General features: G+C 41.1%; 1 protein-coding gene across 1 annotated transcript in view; it reads right to left on the bottom strand.

Moving 5' to 3' along the window:
* Positions 1-4,435: 4,435 nt before the first annotated feature.
* Positions 4,436-19,590, bottom strand: part of bsna (bassoon presynaptic cytomatrix protein a) — a gene marked incomplete at both ends in the record, with an annotated part of 136,329 nt that continues 121,174 nt past the window's right edge. Inside the window, 6 exons of the mRNA XM_080496391.1 lie at positions 4,436-4,476; positions 4,964-5,095; positions 6,508-6,601; positions 10,556-10,905; positions 12,284-12,784; positions 13,693-16,195. Coding sequence (XP_080352517.1) covers positions 4,436-4,476; positions 4,964-5,095; positions 6,508-6,601; positions 10,556-10,905; positions 12,284-12,784; positions 13,693-16,195 — 3,621 coding nt within the window. The remainder of the gene's footprint in view (positions 4,477-4,963; positions 5,096-6,507; positions 6,602-10,555; positions 10,906-12,283; positions 12,785-13,692; positions 16,196-19,590) is intronic.

The raw sequence follows: 19,590 nt of genomic DNA, 5'->3' as shown, positions 1-19,590 counted from the left end.
ATCAGTCAATCACAGTCTCGTTACTAATTAACCAAGAATTAACCAAGACCGTTGTCTCCAACAGTTGATAACGATCAATATTTTCTTTTTGTTAATGCAAAAAGACTAAAATGTCAAAATATGAAGTGCTACATCAAGGGTTGAGAACAACCTTTTGCCAAACTTAGGTATACATTTCCTTATAACAGAATAATGGTATGGTGTCTCACGTTTGACAACTGGAAATCAAATAATTTTATCGAGGAACAGCTGTCCACAGCTCTTTTTGGGGAGCAGGAAGTAAAATAACAGAGAGCAATCATACAGTCATCCTTGTGAATTTCTCATGTACAATTCCTTCTGGTGTGTTTCAGGTTTTTGAGATGTTTATAAGGTGTGGATCATACCTCTGAAGTAAAAGTGAAGCTAATCCGCAGAGGCAGAATGGCATGACCCAAACTATTAACAAAATAGACTTTTTGGTTTATATTTAAGTTCTGAGGTGTTCACCTCGTTGTCACACCTCCAAAATACTTCTGTGATAGTGTCATTGAAGTGAAGATAAATAGACTCTAAAATAAATTTTTAGACGTGACAAGGCGTGTAAACAGAACAGAGAAAAAAAACCCATTGGGCTCTTTGTTCGACTCAGTGTTGATGAGAGACAAACTCATTTGCTTTGTTTCTTTATTATTCGGGTTCTCTGGGCCACCAAGAGACATAAAGAGCTGCAAGCATGATTAGGATCCAATTTGGAGTTGAATTCATCTTTGCCACTTCATAAATCGATGCAAGGATTTTCGTTCAAGATAAACGTTTGTTGCTTTGTTCAAAGTTGAAGCTTTTCAGCCCACAAATTCCAGAAACACAGCAAAAAACATCAGCAACTCCACTCATGAGCTTTAAGCCTCAAAGTACAAAAAGACGAAGGATTAAAATGATCAGTTAATGAAAACTGTTAAGATTTCTTACCACAATTAAGGTTGTTTGTTCCTACTTGTCTGCATGACAGACACAATGTTGGTAAGGGTTTTCCTGCTGCAATTTTGCCAATTTTCAAATGTAATAAAACAAATAATATAATAACTTTCTAATAGTGTAACAAAACATTTTTGCTGATATGCAGTAATGAAAGCTATTGCATTATTGAAGTCACCTTCAAAACTTCAGTAAATGTAATAAGTGGAGCCAATGATGTCTCAGTACACAAATATTACTACATTTCATGGAAACAAAAGATTTTTGCAGTTTTGTGCAGTTTGTTTATCAAAAACAAGTATAGAGGATGGAATAGTCATCATATTCTTTCATTCAGCATTCTCTCTCTGTTATTGTACTTTTGTTCATTACGCTATTGGCTTTGTTCCATTTAAAATAGTTGGGATTATTAAATTATTGATCACCCCAGGGACCATTAACATGTGCCTAGAAATGTGCTAAATGTTAGTCACACTCATAGATCAATGTTTTGAGAGCATCCTCAGCCTTATTAGCTCAGAATGGATGACCACAGGCCAAATGTCAGCTTGGATGTGAAACACTTCACTGTTTAGTTTTTTGTTGGAAAGAGCTTGACGAGATGACTTACTGTCTGGCCTGCCAGAGAGAGCAGCCTGTTCTCTGTAGCAGCGTGTTTTCAGGCCCGAGACATGAAGCATCCAGAGGAGTCCAGTCCATGTTGGCTGCAGGAGGAAGCAGCTGCACTTTAGGAAGGGATTTTTTTACTTTTTTTATTTTAATTCTACTAAAAGAAAATCACACCTTTCTGAAATCTCTATATGGAGGAATTATCAGATTGTGTATTTCTTTTCTTTTTTATTTATTTTTTTTAGATAGTCATGACTGATGAAGACATTCGGGTTATATTATATTGTACCTGTATGTCGCTGTGGGCATATTCTTGAACTGACTTGTCCTCCAGTGGTTTCAACATAAAAAGAAGTGAGTGGTGAAGTTCAGTACTCACCAGTATGCTCAGCTCTCCTCTCTGTTCCCCTGTACCTCTCTCCGTCTCCTTCCTCTCTCTCTTTCAGTAAAACAAAAGCAGGTGGAGCTTCACAGGTTTTTCTGGTATGAGGCCTCTTGACTTTGATTTTTTATTTTTTTTTTGACATTTTCATAGTCCTGCAAATACACAAAAATCCTTGTTAAGAGACGAGAGTACAAACATTTGTGACTTCAATGGAAGTAAATTCACCTATTATTATAAACTATTCACTTTTCTACTCAAATAAAAAAAACAAAAACAAATCCTAACAACATTTAATTGATAAATGTAAATTTTTTGTTTTTGTTTTGAAAAAACATTTCTTCCAAAGTTGATCTGATTCAATCATGTGACAACTGGTCACAGATATCATGTTATCATGTCTTTGTACGTCTCTCTGTAAACTATTGTCCCATTTAAAAAATGAAAAGTTTGATCTTTTTTGCTGTTGTGAGGATAAAACTTCTCTTTGGAAGTGTAATAATATATAGACACCTACAAAAGAAACTGCACTTAATGGGAGTACCATTTAGGATTTTTCAATTCAATTTAATTTCCATCTATTCATATTCTTGCACTCTTTATCCAATTTAAATCACAGAGCAAACTCAGGCACGCATGCATGCACGCACACACATTCACATGTAAGGCCAATTCTCAGTCGTCAATCAGACCTAAAACACATGCTATTGTAGCGCACCCAAAGACAACTCACATCCAAATCAATACAATCAATAGAACAACACGTTAGAAGACAGACCAAAAAGTTAAAATTAGATGTGTGAAGCCATGGAAACTCGTCAGTCTTCGTTTTTGTTCTGTTTTGCAATATAAAAATAGTTTTGGCTCTAATATCTCCTACCTGTAGGAAGTTCTGAGTCACATCATTCAAATCCAATACAAGTCAAGCACAAATCAACAACACTGTGCACAGTCTGTACGCCGTACTCAAGAATCACAGATGTGTAGTGGCTCGCACTTTCGCCTCAGGGAGAGGATGCCGACAGTTTGTTCTCCCGGTGGAATAACCTCCAGTATATATTGATGAAACTGAACAACCACTAAACAAACATATGGCCCCACTCAGAAGATCGAACTCCTCAGGTCTGGACTCAGCTGTCGATTAGAACAGTCACACTCCTTTCAATGTCCACATTTTGGACAGAAAAGACGGAAAGAAATAACCAAAAAAGACATCGACATACAGTATGTGAAAATGGAAAACCTTTTGTTCAAAGAGGAGGAAGGTCTCTGCCACCATCTGTCCTCCATTTACAACATTGTTCTTTCCTCTCTGCCAAAGATATTCAATAATCCAACTTCACATGCTCAAAGTCAAAACAAGTGTCCCCCTGTGACTCCAATGATCAGAACAAAGAACCAATCACAGAACATCGGTAAAGGACACAATAGAGCAGGGCTCGTCATCTATTGGCCACCATTGTTGGTATTGTCCATATAGGTACGTATGTACAGAAGATGTATTTACTATGACATTGGTGCACATGCGCACACGTTGTTTCCGGGGAGGTGGTATTTTTCCCAAAAGTTCCATCTGATGAGCCATTTTCGAAAAGTTGCGTTTTCAGTGGCTCCGAGCATCATTGTCATCTGATCAGCCAATAGAAACGCAACAAAAGGTCTGCGTTTTCACTTCACATCACAAGGCTGCACATTCAGGAGAAAACACACGCACACACACACACGCACGCACACACACACACGCACGCACGCACGCGCGCACGCACGCACGCGCGCACGCACGCGCGCACGCCCCGTGCGTCACATTTAGAACAAGTCGTCATTGTCACAGTTAAATTCTCAGCCCACACCTGCAGCGCAGCAGGAGAACCCAGAAATATGAAGTGAACACACAAACGCTCAGACGCAGACACTCTGCTTTAGGAAAACACTGCCTGTTCGGAGTAAACCACTTTAAGCCGCCCACTCTCCACTGCCTACAAGAATCAACACACAACAAGCCGCAGCTTTCTGTCAACATCCCAATAGACTTAGAACCAGCAGCAGAGCTGAGATTTATTTTTATACTCAAGGTTTCAGACACACTTGTTCAGGAAAGGAAGAAAAGTTTCCAGCTGTTTGTACATGAATCATTGACCAAGAATACAGTGACGATATCGCCCGACTCTGATGACTAGAAAATGTCTTCTTTTAATTTGTCTTTGCCTTTTTTTTTTCTTTCTTTAATGCCTCTTTGCATACACGTGTCACACTGTGACAAGTTAATCTACCCATGCAGTTCATAAATAATGTTGGTTTTCAGCCTGGGACAATCAATTCAAGTCAGTTCATTTGTGAGAGTCTTTGTATTGAAGGAGAGGACATTGGCCTCAACATTTCCCGTAAAACGGAAAGCCCCAGGAACAGTAAATCACGTCCAGTTTCCTGTTAACGATGATTCAGCTCAGACGAATAAATGAAAACCAAACCAACCTTTATCTTTGCACCTCAGAAGAAGGAGGTGAACTTCTTGCCAAAACCAGTGATAGCTGTGGGACAGAAACAGAAAAACAAGCGGGTTACCTGCAGTTTTAAGAATTAGTCATGCCTTCATTTAGATAAAATCCTAATTTGCTTGATTTCAACAGTCACAGCGAGCAGGAGCAGGGGATTTGCTTCACAGCAGCAGCAGCAGCTGGTGTTGTGCGAACAATGAATCTGTTGTTATCTCACTGTCCTAATGACGAGGCCGTTGTAGAAGACACGTCACTTATCAGTTCGGTGGATGTTTCGCTTGAAAGCTGCGTGGTGAGTCAGAAGCGTTACTGTCTTTTCTGCAGATGATTATCCAGGAAGAAATATCAACAGGCTCTTCTAATCGAGCGACGGGAGCCTCTTGAGCCATCGGGTCTTGTGTTTGCAGGTCGTTTCGGGTTCATCAGTCGGTTATCAGTCACAAATAACATTAATATTGTGATATCTCTTGAACAGATCCCACACTCCTATTGCTGTTTTCTGCCAATTTGTTGCTCATACCTTCTCCCAGTTTGCCAGCCTGCTCAGCGGCTCCTCCGGGAAGGATCTTGGAAAACATGCCATCTCCCTCCATGCCGGGCTGACCCGCCGCCGCGCTGCCGATGCCTCCAGGCCGAGGAGCCGCTTTGGAGCCTGAGCAAGAAAACAGCACAGAGACGGAAGGAAGGGCAGAGGATGACGGGATGAAAGTGACAGCGAGCAGAGAGGGGAGAACAGATGAGGACCCCGAATGAGAGAAGAATTAAAATCTGTGCAGGTATACAGTTTGAGGGCATATTCAGCATGTGTGTCTGTGCATTGTGCTTTCACAGTAGAATTAATAATTAACCACTCATTTGACTCTCATGCCAGGTTTCTGTTCTGAATGCTGAGGGATTCCTACTAAAACAATCCTTTGGAGGCTTTTTGGAGACAGATCTTTCTGAACTATATGACAGTTTTAACCCAACAAGGAACACTTGATAATCTGGGTTATTAGGTTTAAAAACATTTCTCGTAATATTATGCAGACAGTTGACATTAAAGGGACAATAGTGTATCAATAGCCTCATGAAATGAATAGCATATCTTCAGAGTTTGTTTCTGTTTTTGGTGCAACATAATTTATTTTGATAGTTTATATGACACAATGCTGCAGTGCTGCAGCTATTGTTTATTTTTTCTGTTCTTAGAAAATCACTTTAAATGACCTGTAGGAGTGACGGTGAGCTTTTTTGATCTGTGTTTGTCCTGTACTGAACAATGTATCACACAACATTTGATCAGTCTGAATATTGAGTCGCCACCAGGATATATAGAAAAATCTCTATTTTTCCTGGCAACCTAACGGATTGCAGTGTATCCATTAAATTGGTTCGTGTGTTCCACTTTTTTCACATCATGTGGTTTTGATATTCATTTTAACACATTGTTCAAAGTATTTGTGATATCAGCTGTGGTTTCACTTGGCATCGAATCGCAAAAGAAATGTTTCGTATCACATTTTTCCCAAATCTAAACGTCTCTTTCCCTGATGTTAGGAAGCATGCACACAATTAACCAATGAGAAGATGAACAAGCTGTGGCATTATGCTCATACGACTCACATTTCCTCACTGTTGCATTGTAACCAAACTTCTTTTTGTGTAAAAGACTACAAAAGGAGAGCCAGAGTAGAGAAACATTTCTCTCCAAGTCGGTTTACAACACACAATTGCGGATGTTAATTTTGAGCCACGCATCCATTGACTGGAGGTTTAAAAATCTGGTCCTTTTTAAACTCTACACAGAGTCTTGGCCGACTGCCTACACACTCCACAAAGTGACTTTCTCGGTTAGGAAAAAATTACCTGACTAACTCATTATGTGGCCACTTGGCACATTCAGACTGATCTGCTGCAACTGAGTGAAACTCCTCGTCTGTGTTTTCTCCTGCAGGATTATGTGCAGATGAGACGAAACAGCACAGAGTGCTTACACAACTCAAATGGAGTGTGCAGTTGCTGCCAAGCTGTGTGTGTGTGTGTGTGTGTGTGTGTGTGTGTGTGTGTGTGTGTGTACAGTACCTATGCCTGTAAGCGGGGGCTGGGCAGTCTTGTTGGCCATGACCGGTGCTGCTTTTGCTCCAATAGCTGTTGCTGGAGGCGTGTCAATCTTGGCCTGCAGAGAGAGAGAGAGAGAGAGAGAGAGAGAGAGAGAGAGAGAGAGAGAGAGAGAGAGAGAGAGAGAGAGAGAGAGAGAGAGAGAGTGAGCAAAAGGTCATAATTCAACACAAACACCCTGTTTTCACTGTTTTCATAATAAAACCATTGGATATTGAAGACAGCACAGGGAAATGTTTGTCACAAATTTACGATGTCAGTGACAGACAGAAGCGAGAGAGATGGGGGAGTCTTCTGTGTTTGCTAAAAAAATAAAAATAAAAACAGACTGGGACAGTGAGAGATGGGAACAGAGGAAAACAGGATGCTAAAAAAAGAAAGGAGATAAGAGAAGGACAGACAGAGAGAAGATGGCACAGAGAACTGCTCCCTTATTGTGTTGTGTTGTGACAGCGAACCGAACGATGAGTGACTTTCAACACTGTCAGCTGTCAATCTGAAGATTTCTCCTTTCTGCTCCGAGGTTCATGTGAAAACTATTTCTTGGAAACATTCACACAGATCAGGACCTGTATGCACATTCCAAATGAAACTTGCGAAGCCGTTATTGATAGGTTTGATACCACTGTTGAGCTTATTCATAGTTTATATTGTTGTGACTGCTGGCAAACAATTGGGCACAGATCCTCATGCTATAAATTTTTTGTCTTGAGTCATCGAGCTGAGTCAAATTTGCGTAAGCCACCGTGAACTCAACTCTTGTTATCAAGTACTTTAATGCCGAAACCTACGGCAGTAAGCTCTGAAAACTTATTATGATAATAATAATTTAGAAATGCAGTTACAATTATTTAGTTCAAAGTGGCTTGTTATCTCTTTTGCTTTGTGTACAAGAGCTGTAACATTGTAATAATAATAATAATAATGCATAGGTTTTATATAGCGCTTTTCAGGACACTCAAAGACGCTTTACATTGCAATATTCATTCTCTCAATACTCGATGGTGGTAAGCTATTGTACTCTCTTTGTACTGCTCACGAACGATCGTGTTGTTACGACTTTACTGATTTCCTGACATTTAACTGTCTCTCCACTCCAACTGACAACGATATGAAAAATGTGTCATCTGTCAATAACCTCACCGCTGTCTTGAACTCACAGCACCTGTGACGCACAGGTCTTGTGATTAACCCGCAGTCTGGCTCAGCCAGAAACAAGCGGTTCACCTCTGACCCTGACGGCTTCCCAAGGTGGTCCCCATGACTGACGTCCCCTGAATCTATCACATCCCATCACTGTCCCTGATGCATTCATAGTGGATTGTAAATCACAGTTTTAACACTTATTGTAAAATACACAATGAACATTGTATGTGGTGAATATAATATATAAAAAAATATGAAAAATCTTTCTGAATAATTCTTCAGTTCTCTTTAGGAATACACAACAAAGTACTGTAGTATTCTGCAAAGTGCCAAATCAAACAGACATCCCTTTAGAATTTTTTTTCAATGAATTATTAACTAAAATATAGCCACTCAAACAAAGGATTATTTCAATGTAAGAATGTTGTTCATGTTGTAAAACTTCATATTTTAACAAAGTGTTTAAATTCCCATGTTGGTGCTATCTAAAGTGGAATAAAAATTATATATTGCCAAATTTGTGTGGCTGAGTTTGCTTTAATGGGTTACATAATTTGCTAAAATGCATTTATTTTAGAGAAATGTATTCTACCACAATGATATGGTTTAATCGTATCTCAATTTGCATATCCTTGTTTAACAATGCAGATGGCCTTACAAAGAATTACTCACTACTACTAATTTCTTTGGATGACCGCTCTACTTTTACTTGAGTACATTCTTTAAGTACTATAACCACCTCTGGCGATGCCTTAGCATAACCATTTGTTGCTGTTTATGATAAAGGGAGTTCAGAGTTCAGGCTCCGGCTCAGTTAAAACATCAAGTTCATAAATCTGCTTTAGAGCATCTTCCTCTAATCGATGTCACTTCAATTGAACATTCAGACTGACACCCACAGTGTGGACGCTGCTGGCTCCCTCCATGTTTCGTGTACTTCTTCCCGTCTGGGCAGGTTAGCGAATGTTGATTTCTGCCATGTCACGCTGACTTATTTGAAAGCCCAGTCCTCAGCATCTGAGTACGAAACTGCTGTTTCTGTGACACCGAGGAGCTCGGGGAGGGATACACAGCAGACCTGCTCTGATATCCATCACCGGCACTATCTCCACACAGGAAATGTGGTCCAGTGTCTGCCCCGTTTTGATCTCCCTCATTTTCTTGCTGCTTTTAGCATGTTCTGTTTTCTGTAAAGTGTTTGTGGCTACAAAAAAATATCTTCATAAATAATCTTGAACTGACAAACGCTGGACTGTTGCCAAATAATTCACAATATCTGTTTCCGACTGACTCGAATTTAGCTGCAGTGAAACAGAAGTGATGCATTATGATGCAGCCAACAGTTTGTTATTTATAGGCTCTAAATCAATGCTTTTAATTCCAAAATGGACCAAACATGAAAGTAGGAGTGAATGAGTTTTCAGACTGAATAATTATCATGAAAGAAATTCCATTTTATGTTTATGGTTTCCTGTCAGAGCTTTTAGAATCATTTCCAAGACCAATTCCTGCATAATTTGATATCAGACCATACAAATAATTTCACTTTCCCTCTGATAGCACCCCGGTGCAGAAATATGAAAACCATGAACAGTATTCAGCTGTGCGAGCAGGGCATGACTAATTTCAGGATGGTAATAGCTGACTGGATGAGTGTGGCTTTGTGAACTTGCCACACTTTCATACATTTACTGAAGCCAGAATGAAGACCGTCATTAATTTGTCTCAAGTTTTGTGTCAAACGACATGGTCAGATTTTTACACTCCACACAGGCAAATAGATTTACATGGATTTATGATTAGTGAGTAAATGCAGGGTGAGAATAGATCTTTGCAGGGAGACTGCAGACAGTGAATCAGCTACATTGAGTTATCAGCTTTCTCCGTGTTAATCACAGTGTTAGATAAAGCCTGCCAGCAGAGGCACCAGAATTTCAATAAAGCGTCTGAACTGGTCGGAGATGAAGCAGCTCTTATCTCACGGTGCATGGAGAGACGTGGGAAGATGGAGGGGTGCAACTAAAACTTGGGCGTGTTAATAAACCTGCAGTAATGGTTTTTAATATCAAGAGGAGAAAGTTTTAGGAGGACATTCAACTAAAATAATGAAATATTGTTTTTTATAGCTTTGTTAATGACAAGATGTTATTCTCAACTGCTATTTGATCTCCTAAATCAGGGGAGTTAATTGTATGGCCCACAGAGTCCAATCAGAGCCATACGATAAATATATTTATTGGACCAACAGGGGCGTACATGAGTAGGACTCAGTCAGTTCAGGTGATCAGATTAATACACAGATGTGGAAACGTGTTTGCATTAAGGATGATTTGTAGAGTTTGACATGTTATTCTGATCATGATATGAGATAGCCTACTATATTATTGACATGTGGCCAAATGTTATATGTCTTTGAAGATCTAAATAGTTTCATAACAATGTACTCTGATCTGTAAGTTGCAATACACATGTGTAAAAGGTGAATTGAGGCATGGTTTTGTCAAAATTGCAGTTATTTTATTCAAATTTAAGTTTTGTCACATGTTGTAAAAGGATAGTTCATTAAATTATATATTAAAGATGCAAGTGAATATGCAATTTGCTTATATCAATATATATCACCTTTTAAAATCAGTCTTGCAATTTCATCTTTATTCCAGATCTAATACTAAATTGAGTTAATTGATTAACCAGAATTTGCGAGCAGGGTCATACCCCCCCTAATCAATACCCAATATTTCCCACCTACGTAACCTATTCCACTTGCCGACCTTACCTTATTCATCCTCATCCAGAACTCCTCTGATACCCTATTGAGCCTCTTACTGAAGTAATGTTAAATTCTCGACAATTTTTCTCTACTCACCATGGGGGAAGGTGTAGTTCCTGTTGGGCCTGTCTGCCTGGCTTGGCCCATGGGTCCGCCAGCTGGTCCCATCTGCCCTGGTTTGGCCTGTCCCTGCCCCATGCCCATGCCCATGCCCATACCCATGCCCATGCCCTGTCCTTGGGCTGGGAGCTGCTGCTGAGGCCCGGTGGTTGCAGTGGCACCGGGCTGCCCCGGCCTGGCAGCTGAAGTCTGGGCCTGCTGTTGAAGCTGGGTCCTCTGTCCTGGAGCCCCGTCTATCTGAGAACCTGGACCGCCCTGCCGCCCCGATCCCGCCGGCCCGCCAGTGGAGCCTTGAGCCCGGGCAGAGCTGCCAGACCGAGAGGAGCCTGTATGCAGAAAACAAAATGGAATTTTGCTCAGCGAATGAATGATCCTATTACAAAAAAAAGATACATCATACTGGATGTAATATAAAGTTAATCAGAAGCTGATAGCTTCACTGCAAAGCCTGTAGATTTTTACATGTCAAATTTTGTGGGATGGAGCTCCGTACGCAGTGTGTATAAAAAAGAACCAACATGCCAGTGATGTTTCCATCACCTGTTTTCTGAAAGCGGCACCAATTCCTCCACAGTTACTCTCGTCACATTATTTTTTACAACCAATGGATAAGAGAAAATCTAGTTTATGTTAAAGTTCCCCTATTGTTAGAATATCATTTCAATTTTCGTTATGCTGCTCATAATAACAAAAGACAGGAGGGGCAGTTTTGAAACAATGACATGCAGCACAAGCTGTGCGCAAAGATCAAACTGGTGATTTGGTGAGTGCATTACGAGGAACACAGCCATACGGCCCGACCATCAGGAAACATTTCCTTCCAGACATTGTGCCTGATATAGTTAATTAAAACTGTTGATGCCTGAGGGGATAGTTGATTGTAAAAGTGTATGAAACTCAGCCTGAACAACAAGGTTATTACATTTTTCTGCCTGAGATCTAAAATATGTTCACAAGGCTCTCATTCAAGGATCAAAGGACATTATTGCTGCAGTAAACATTTCAGGACCTTGCATTTAATTTTTTTGGGATCCTTTCTGCAATATGTTTGATGGTTGTTTATCTGGGATGACACAACACAATGTGTTCGTAGTAATAATAAGAGCAGGTTGCAAAATGCCCGAAGGCAAATCCACATAAAGTGAATCCATTATGTATATTTGGAATGACACACCGATTTATAAGACTCTAAACAAAGTCAAGCAAGCTTGCGCAACTGAATATTAATAAACTGGTTCAAAATAAATATTGATGACAATGAAAATTGAACAATGTGAACTTTTTCACGAGTTTAGTTTGTCCTATGTGGGCTACTGTAGATACACTGCAGTGCAACATGATCAGTCCAAGTTGCACATTTACATGAGGTACATACTGCATCAAATCACACACATAAGCTGTGTTGTATTAAGGCATGTGTCAGTTTACTTATTTGGTAAGTTTGCCAGATTGTCTTTATTAATCAAAAACAAAATGAGATCTACTATTGTTTTAGTTCTAAGATGAGAGTCAGTGACTACTGCTCATTGTATCATGATCAACAAGAAAAAGTATTTTTTTCCAGTCTTTTAAATAATATGTTGAGATTAAAAAACAAAAAACTAAACGTTTGGCAAGACAGGAAGTACAGAGGAAATGCTTTTCTTATATCAAACACAGTTCATATAAGAGGCAAGGTCAACTGTAAAGATTGACTCAAAGTACCTGGGGGTTGGCCCTGCATGTCGACTGGCCCTTGGGACTTGCTGCGTGAGGACCTGTGTGGGTCCCCTTGTCTGGCGGAGCGCTGGCCATGATGATGCCCTGATGGATCGCGGGAGTAGTCAGAGGAGTGATACCCTCCAGACCTTGAATCACCACGTCTTCCTGCCGATGAAGATCGTCCTGAAGGGTCGTGACGCATGGTGGGGTCTTTGGGATGCCCCTTAGATGACCTTGAAGACCTTTGCTCATCTGAATGACGTGATGAGGACGAATGGCGACCAGAACTACCATGGTGTCTGTGGTCTCGGGAGGATGAGTGTCGCCCAGCGTGGCCATACTCATCCTGGGGCCAGAGGTCCTCTTCTGGGGGTTCATCGTAATCATGGTAGGTATGCTTCACACCGTGCCGGCTCCTCCCAGTCGAGTGGCTGGTGCCATAGTGTCGAGAACTGGAGCGTGGCTTCTCAAACCAGTCAGTTTCTTCCTGGCCAAGATGGTAGGCTTTGGAAACCGAGAGCAGATCACAGTCAATCTCCATGTCGTTTGGAGACAGCGGCATGCAGGCTGAAAGAAGAAAGAAGGCAGGAAGAAGACCAACCGCATGCAAAAGAAAAGAATAGGTGGGGGAAGACAGAAAGAAAGGCAGAAAAATAAAAATGAAAGTTTTACATCCATGCAGAATATACTTCACATCAACTTCATACAACACAAGACTAAACATCAGAAAACAAACACTGCAAAACTGTCTGATATGGCAGTTTCTTTCGTTTTGAGAAGTCAAATTAAATCTATTGACATTGAGCAAAATATATGCGTCACATATCAACTTCAAGAAACTGTTACACCAATAAACATATGTCTTTGACTTTATATATATAATTGTGACAATGAAGAATTTCTATATCTAACTTGAATGAATGAAAAAATGAAAATATCCATTCTTTAGTAACGGACTGTTTTGCAGTGTGGACAAACAGTTCATGAATCAAAACACACAACAGCAAAACATTAATTCCAAAGACAATCAACAATATAACTCTGTAGAGAAAAAACAATGCATACGTGTCGTGCAAAGACCTTTCAAGTGAATCAGATTGTGGCGAATGATGAATACGACTACTCCGAAGAACCATGCGAGTATTGAACAAACAGACGACTGGACGAACAGGCGGATGGACGGACGGACGGACGGACAGGCAGGCAGACAGACAGACAGCAGTCCACTGATAAGAGAGCTCCAAGTGACTCTCAGGAAGAAGAAAACATCAGCATGCAACGGATAACTGTCTCTTTTTCCTTTTCATTTTCTTTGCTAAGCCTAGCCTTTGGGTGGGTGGGGGACGTTTAGATAAACGGTGGGGGCAGTAGTAAGTAGTGGGACTGTCTGGGAAATCAGCCCCCACAATTACCTTCGCTGTCTGACACAGCGCAATGATAATCGTCAATAATGTATGTATCATCCGATTTGTAGACGTGCGTCCGGGGAAGGTCCCGTATGTGGTCTTGAACATCTGGCAGCGAGTGACTGGAACCATACTGGCCATAATAGTAATGATATCTACTGCTACGACTGTCATATGGGTCGGGGCCTAAACTTGAAGATCGCCCAGACCCCATGAACCTCCCCAAGGGACTGAGAGGGCTCTCCTCTTCAGAGTACTGTCGGGTTGGATGGCGTCCCCTGTAGCCAGACCGATAGGGGCGGTCGTCTCTCTCATAGGATCTGCTGCGATACCCAGAGTAGTCCCTTGCCGAGATCTTGTCCATGCCGTACCCAGTGGAACGGGAGCGGCCGGTGGAAGTGTAGTAAATCCGATCGTCCTCATCCACCATCATACCATAGTATCGACTACCATGAGCGGTGCCACTGCTGCTGTCAAAAGCAGTCCTTTTGAAGCCGTAATCCTCAATCAGCTGGCGCCCTCGAATGTTGGAGAAGGGGGAATCCCCACCTGTTATTGAGGAATAGGAGGCCAGATCTGCCTCTACATCCCGAGCCTCCTCAATGGGGGAAAACTTGGAGATTTTTTGCTCCATACTCCCCAGTTTCCTGTGCTTGCTGCGCTTGGTGGACATGACAGCAGGAGCCAGAAGGCTTCTGGAGGAAGACGAAGGTTTCTGTACCCCAGAGCGGATGCTGCCATGTTTGTAGTCGAAGTCATAGTAATAGGGGGATCCCCCACCCATGCTAGCGCTCACGCTGCTGCTGCTGCCCCCTAGTGGTCCGTGCCTGTAGCTGCTCTTACCCCTGCCGTGGTGGTCGTACAGCTCTTCCTGCATCGCTGCTTCCTCCTCGGGTGCCCTGCCATAGGGGGAGCTGCCTGTTCCTCCACGCGTCGTGCTGCTGCTGTGGCCGTGGATGTCGCCCGGGTAGCGCCCACTGCTGCCATGATGCATCATGTCCCCTGTCGTCGTGCCCAGCCCATCTTTTGCCGTCAGCTCGCTCACGTCATCAATCATCATGTAGTTTCTTGGAATGTTTTGCTCTAAGCCAGGAGCCCCATACATTCCATCTGCTGTACTGTAGGTCGACGGACTGTCTACAGAGTGCCCATAAGCATTGGAAACTGTAGAAGTGTACTGTCCATAGGAGCTGGCTGTGGTGGTGGTGTAGCCATAAGTATTTGCAGTGGTTGTAGTATACTGGCCATACGAACTAGCTGCAGTTGAAGTATATTGGCCATAAGTATTGGGGGGCATTGTAGAGTACCCGCCGTAGCTGCTTGACACGGGTGCTGAGCCATAGGGGCCATAGGAACTCGCCATGGTAGTCGTTCCAGTATACTGACCATAGGATGGGGCTGCACTGGAATAGGAAGCGTCCTGAGCTGTGGTTGTGACCACAACTGTAGGGTTGCTAATTGTCTCATAGTTGGTAGGCATCTTGTGCTCCAGATCTGCCAACGAAGTCTGCCTGGGTCGTCCTGGATGAACTGTCAGGATGTCAGCTTGAGGTTGCCCAGGGTATGGAGTTGTCTGGCTGGGGTAGGAGGACACAGCGCTGGGATATGGTGAGCTGTGGGTGGGGTATGGGGGCTGCCCTGGAGGTGCAGGTCCAAAACCTGTATGCCCCGGCTGAGGCTGGGGCTGTGGCTGAGGTGCAGCTGGTATCCCCAAGTCAGTCTGGGGGTATGGGGGCGTAGCTTGGGGGTAGGTGTGGGATGAATAGGAGGTTTGAGGCTGGTAGGAAGGTCCTGGAGGGGGGCCGTGACTTTGAAGAGGTGTGGGTTGTGGCAGTGCCTGGGATTGTGACACTGTTGGGTATGGAGGCTGGTTGAACGTTGAAGTTGGGTATGGCACACTGGGTGGTTGAGATGGTACTGCTGTTTGGCTCTGGGGGTACTGACAGGAGAGGAAGGATGAGGTGGGTGGGTACTGAGCTGCTGTGTTGAGATCACTGGTGAACTGGCTGAGGGGAGCAGTGCTTGGTCTAGTTGTAAGTAGCCCATTAGTCTCATGTGAGGCAGCTGCGGCTGCTAAACGTAAGTTATTCAATTCACTATCAGACATATAGTCCCTAGTGTCCCCCATACACCTCAGGTAGGCAATATCCCTTCTCTCCCTCTCCTTGACCAGTGTCTCTTTCCTTTGGTGGATCCCCAGCTCTAAGTATCTCAGCTTAGCATCAATCTCCTTCTCCTCCTCCTCAAGTTCGGCTTGCTGCTTTCTCAGCTTGGTTGACTCTTGCTCCACGGCCTTCAGTTCGTGGGTGAGGTCTTTGAGGAGGCTGGCTTTAGCAGCCAGGCCAGACCTGGAGCTGGGCTTGAGGCTGGGCACAGAGGGCAGGTAGACCTGTTGGAGGGCTGGTGTCATCATGGGCAGGTGAGCTGATGTTATGGTCTCATCTGGAGGAGGGCTGGGCAGGGTACGCTTGACCTTGCGTAGCAGGGAACTCTGCTGTAGGGCCGCCAGCTGGAGAGAGAGGAAGAAAGAGACAAGGAGGGATAGGAGAGTGGGAAGAAATGGAAGTGGCATAGAAGTATCGAAAAAATGCATTGGAAAAATATAACAGAAGAATGAGGAAATGTAGAAAGGGATCGTTGGGGCACCATGGCAGCAGAGTTAAATGGAATTGAGATATGAAGGTAAGTGGAAGATGCAGTGAAAATGTATGAAGGTATCAAGGGTTTGTGTAATTTAAATCATCGTGTAAGATGAAGAGAGATTAGGGAGTGAAAGGAGACAAACAAAACAAAACATATAGGAAGGGTTATAGAGAAATGTGAAGGTATGTTTATGACAAATAGACAAAGAGGTAAAAAAACCCCAAACAAATGATATTTATGAAGATGTTCAACAGAAAATAAAAGAGGGTGGGGAAATAAACATTATGTACAAAAGATGGACAGAACAGGAAGATGAAGTGAGGAGTAAAACTCATAAAAGTAAAAAGGCCAAGGAACAAAAGAAACAAGGACAAGATGCCACAGCAGGGACATACAAGGGAGACAAAAGAGACACATGTAGACAACAAAGACAAGGACAACAGGAAACAAGAGTGGAGCTTCTGTTAGAGTACATACAAATACAGGACATTTAGTGGCAACTGAAACGGGCTGAAAACTATAGAATGAAATTAAGACTTTCAACCGAGTTTTGATTATTGTTTTCTTTTATCAGACATGCCCTCAAATATCTTAAGGGAGAGCGGAGTGCTCTCTTAAGAAAAGATTTGATAATGTACCTATATATACCTCTGAACATTATTATTATTCATTATTACACAACACATGTATTGCTTCACCCAAACTGTATGTCATGACAAGTTTGGAAGATGTACTTAATAATATTCTAATAATATTCTATTCTAATAATAATATCTTTTAGTGTGGCTGAACAGATTAAAAGGATTCCATTAATTTGGAGCTATTGTGAAGCCATATGCCGCATCAAATGACTATATTCTATTTGATTCTTATTTCCGCTATAAATGCTCATTATATAGAGAATATGTGTTGGATTCCTTTCTCTTGTTTCGATGTATATTTTGAACCAGTAAACAGATCACATTGTGTTATACTAATGTAAATGTTGTGGAGGAAGCCACAGAAAAAAAGCAATTTGTTCACATGTCATTGTTTAAGCGTGAGAACATAGACTCCACTTTCAATGGGTAGAAGTAGGCAGTAAAATACTGTAAGGTCTGGAAAAGCATGCACAACAGAAATTCCTGACTTTGAATATGTATGTAATCATTGCTGTGGCTCAAAAGTGATGCAGGAGGTGGACCATTAAAAAAGAAAAGAGGCAAGTAAGACAGTACAAATACTGTGTTCTTGTACTTGAATACAATTTTCATATATTGAGGTCTTACATGTTGTTTTATGACAACTTTTCACTTTCACTACCTATATTTCAAGATAAATATCTGTAATATATACTTCTTATATTCACACAAACTGGATGATTAACCTCGATGGATGACTTGTAAGAGATAGAACAGAGAGGAAAATTGCAGCTGTGTTTGATAAGTGTAGAGAAAATAGAAGGAATAACAGCAGCATGGATTTCCTGTGTTTCAGAATAAAATATGTTGAATTCAACTAGGTAGGGAAATGTCAAGGTATTCAAGCCAATTTGAACAATCTCTATTTAAAAAAAGGTAATTGTTATTTTTTTATTCACATACCCATTTATATTAAACTGTGACACACATATATTTACGAATAATCAATCAACCAATCATAACTATGTCATTGTATTTCTTTAAATATTTGTACTCAAGTTTATTTGAGAATCTGTGCTTTTTATTTCTATTTAAGTCAAAGAGTCAGAGTTGCTTATACAAGAATCTATTCTTACATTAGTATCTGTACTTCTATTCAAGTAGATAATGTGAGTGCATTTGCCACCTCTGAGAAAGTCATCCCATGAGCATGTTCAACATTGTTTGCATCGTTTCTTCAAGCTTCAATGATGCTGTAGACTCTCAGGAGGGATTTGGCAGCAACATTGAAGTGGATTAACCTTGAATAATGCGAGTACATTTTAATTATAATTTTATAACTTGCAACACCACCACTGTTGGATGAGGTGCTAATAATAATAATAATAATAATAATAATAATATTAGAAGTAGCAATAGCATTCTCATTATTCTACTCTTTATGATCTTTTATTGAAGAGTCATATGTACTGCACTCAACACAGCAGTATACAGTTTACATTTAAAAATTTTTATTTTTATGTATTTATGCTTTTTAACACAAGGGAGCCACTAATGACTCTAAAATAGCTGTTAATGCACATAATTGCAACATTTTAATTTTTGTCCCTCATGCCACTTGTATTTTAAAGGTGCAGTTAAATAGCGATATCAATAATGAAAAAGAATACCAAGGTTTGGCACAACTGTGCCATCCCAAATCCACTATACTTCCCAACTGATTAGATTACGTTTTGGCCTTAAATACTTTAAACAATCTCCAAATATTTTTTGTTTTCAGCGTTACATTGCAGCTATTGCAATGGAGCTAAATTAATTAAGTTTGTTAGGATGAACAAAACAATCACAACATCTTAAAAAGCAGTAACAAAGGGAATAACTCATCACAGCATCCACATGAAACATTTACAACTATTATGAAATAAAAACAGGGCAACAACGAATGAAAGGAAAGCTTTCAATCAAAGATACCGAGGATATTCATTATGAATGCTTTTGGAAAGTTAGGAATCCAGCGAACTACATAAAAGTGAGTCAAACTGCTATCTAGAGCAAACATAATGACTGTGTCGATGTGTGCAGGGATATTTCGTCCAAGGTTTTAACAAGTTATCTAGTGAAACCAAATTTTACTTCTCTTACAATGTTTCTATATTTTATTATCAAAAGTACCCTGTGGATTGTGTTCGGTATTGCGGTTTCACTCATTACCGCAGGAAATCCTAAAGAGGAAACGCTTCTCTGGGGTTGCATCACGACCCAGTATGACAGTGATGGTTTTGAGGATGTAAATGAAAGCAAAACATTCAGCCTCACTACATCTTAGAGAGACACTGTGACCTTAAAACGTAAAATGTGTTGTTTAAATATTGTGACATTTGTTTTTACAAAACCATGAGCACTGTTTCAGAGAGCGAGCCTAATTTGTATGTATGCATTGACAATAAAGGAATATTTTATCTTACTTTTTTTGAGATGATTTTTTAATTTATGTATTTGTGAGAAATTGAAACTTCAAGTTCATCCAGGATTGAGGACTCTATAAGCCGTAATTTAGAACTACACTGTTTTACTCTTTTATTTTCTATACAGTTCACTTTATCAGTCTATTTTGTCTGGACCATAGGACCAACACCTTGCA

Source organism: Blennius ocellaris, assembly GCF_963422515.1.
Source record: "Blennius ocellaris genome assembly, chromosome: 5".
Taxonomy (NCBI): domain Eukaryota; kingdom Metazoa; phylum Chordata; class Actinopteri; order Blenniiformes; family Blenniidae; genus Blennius; species Blennius ocellaris.
This window is presented reverse-complemented; position numbering and strand designations above follow the sequence as displayed.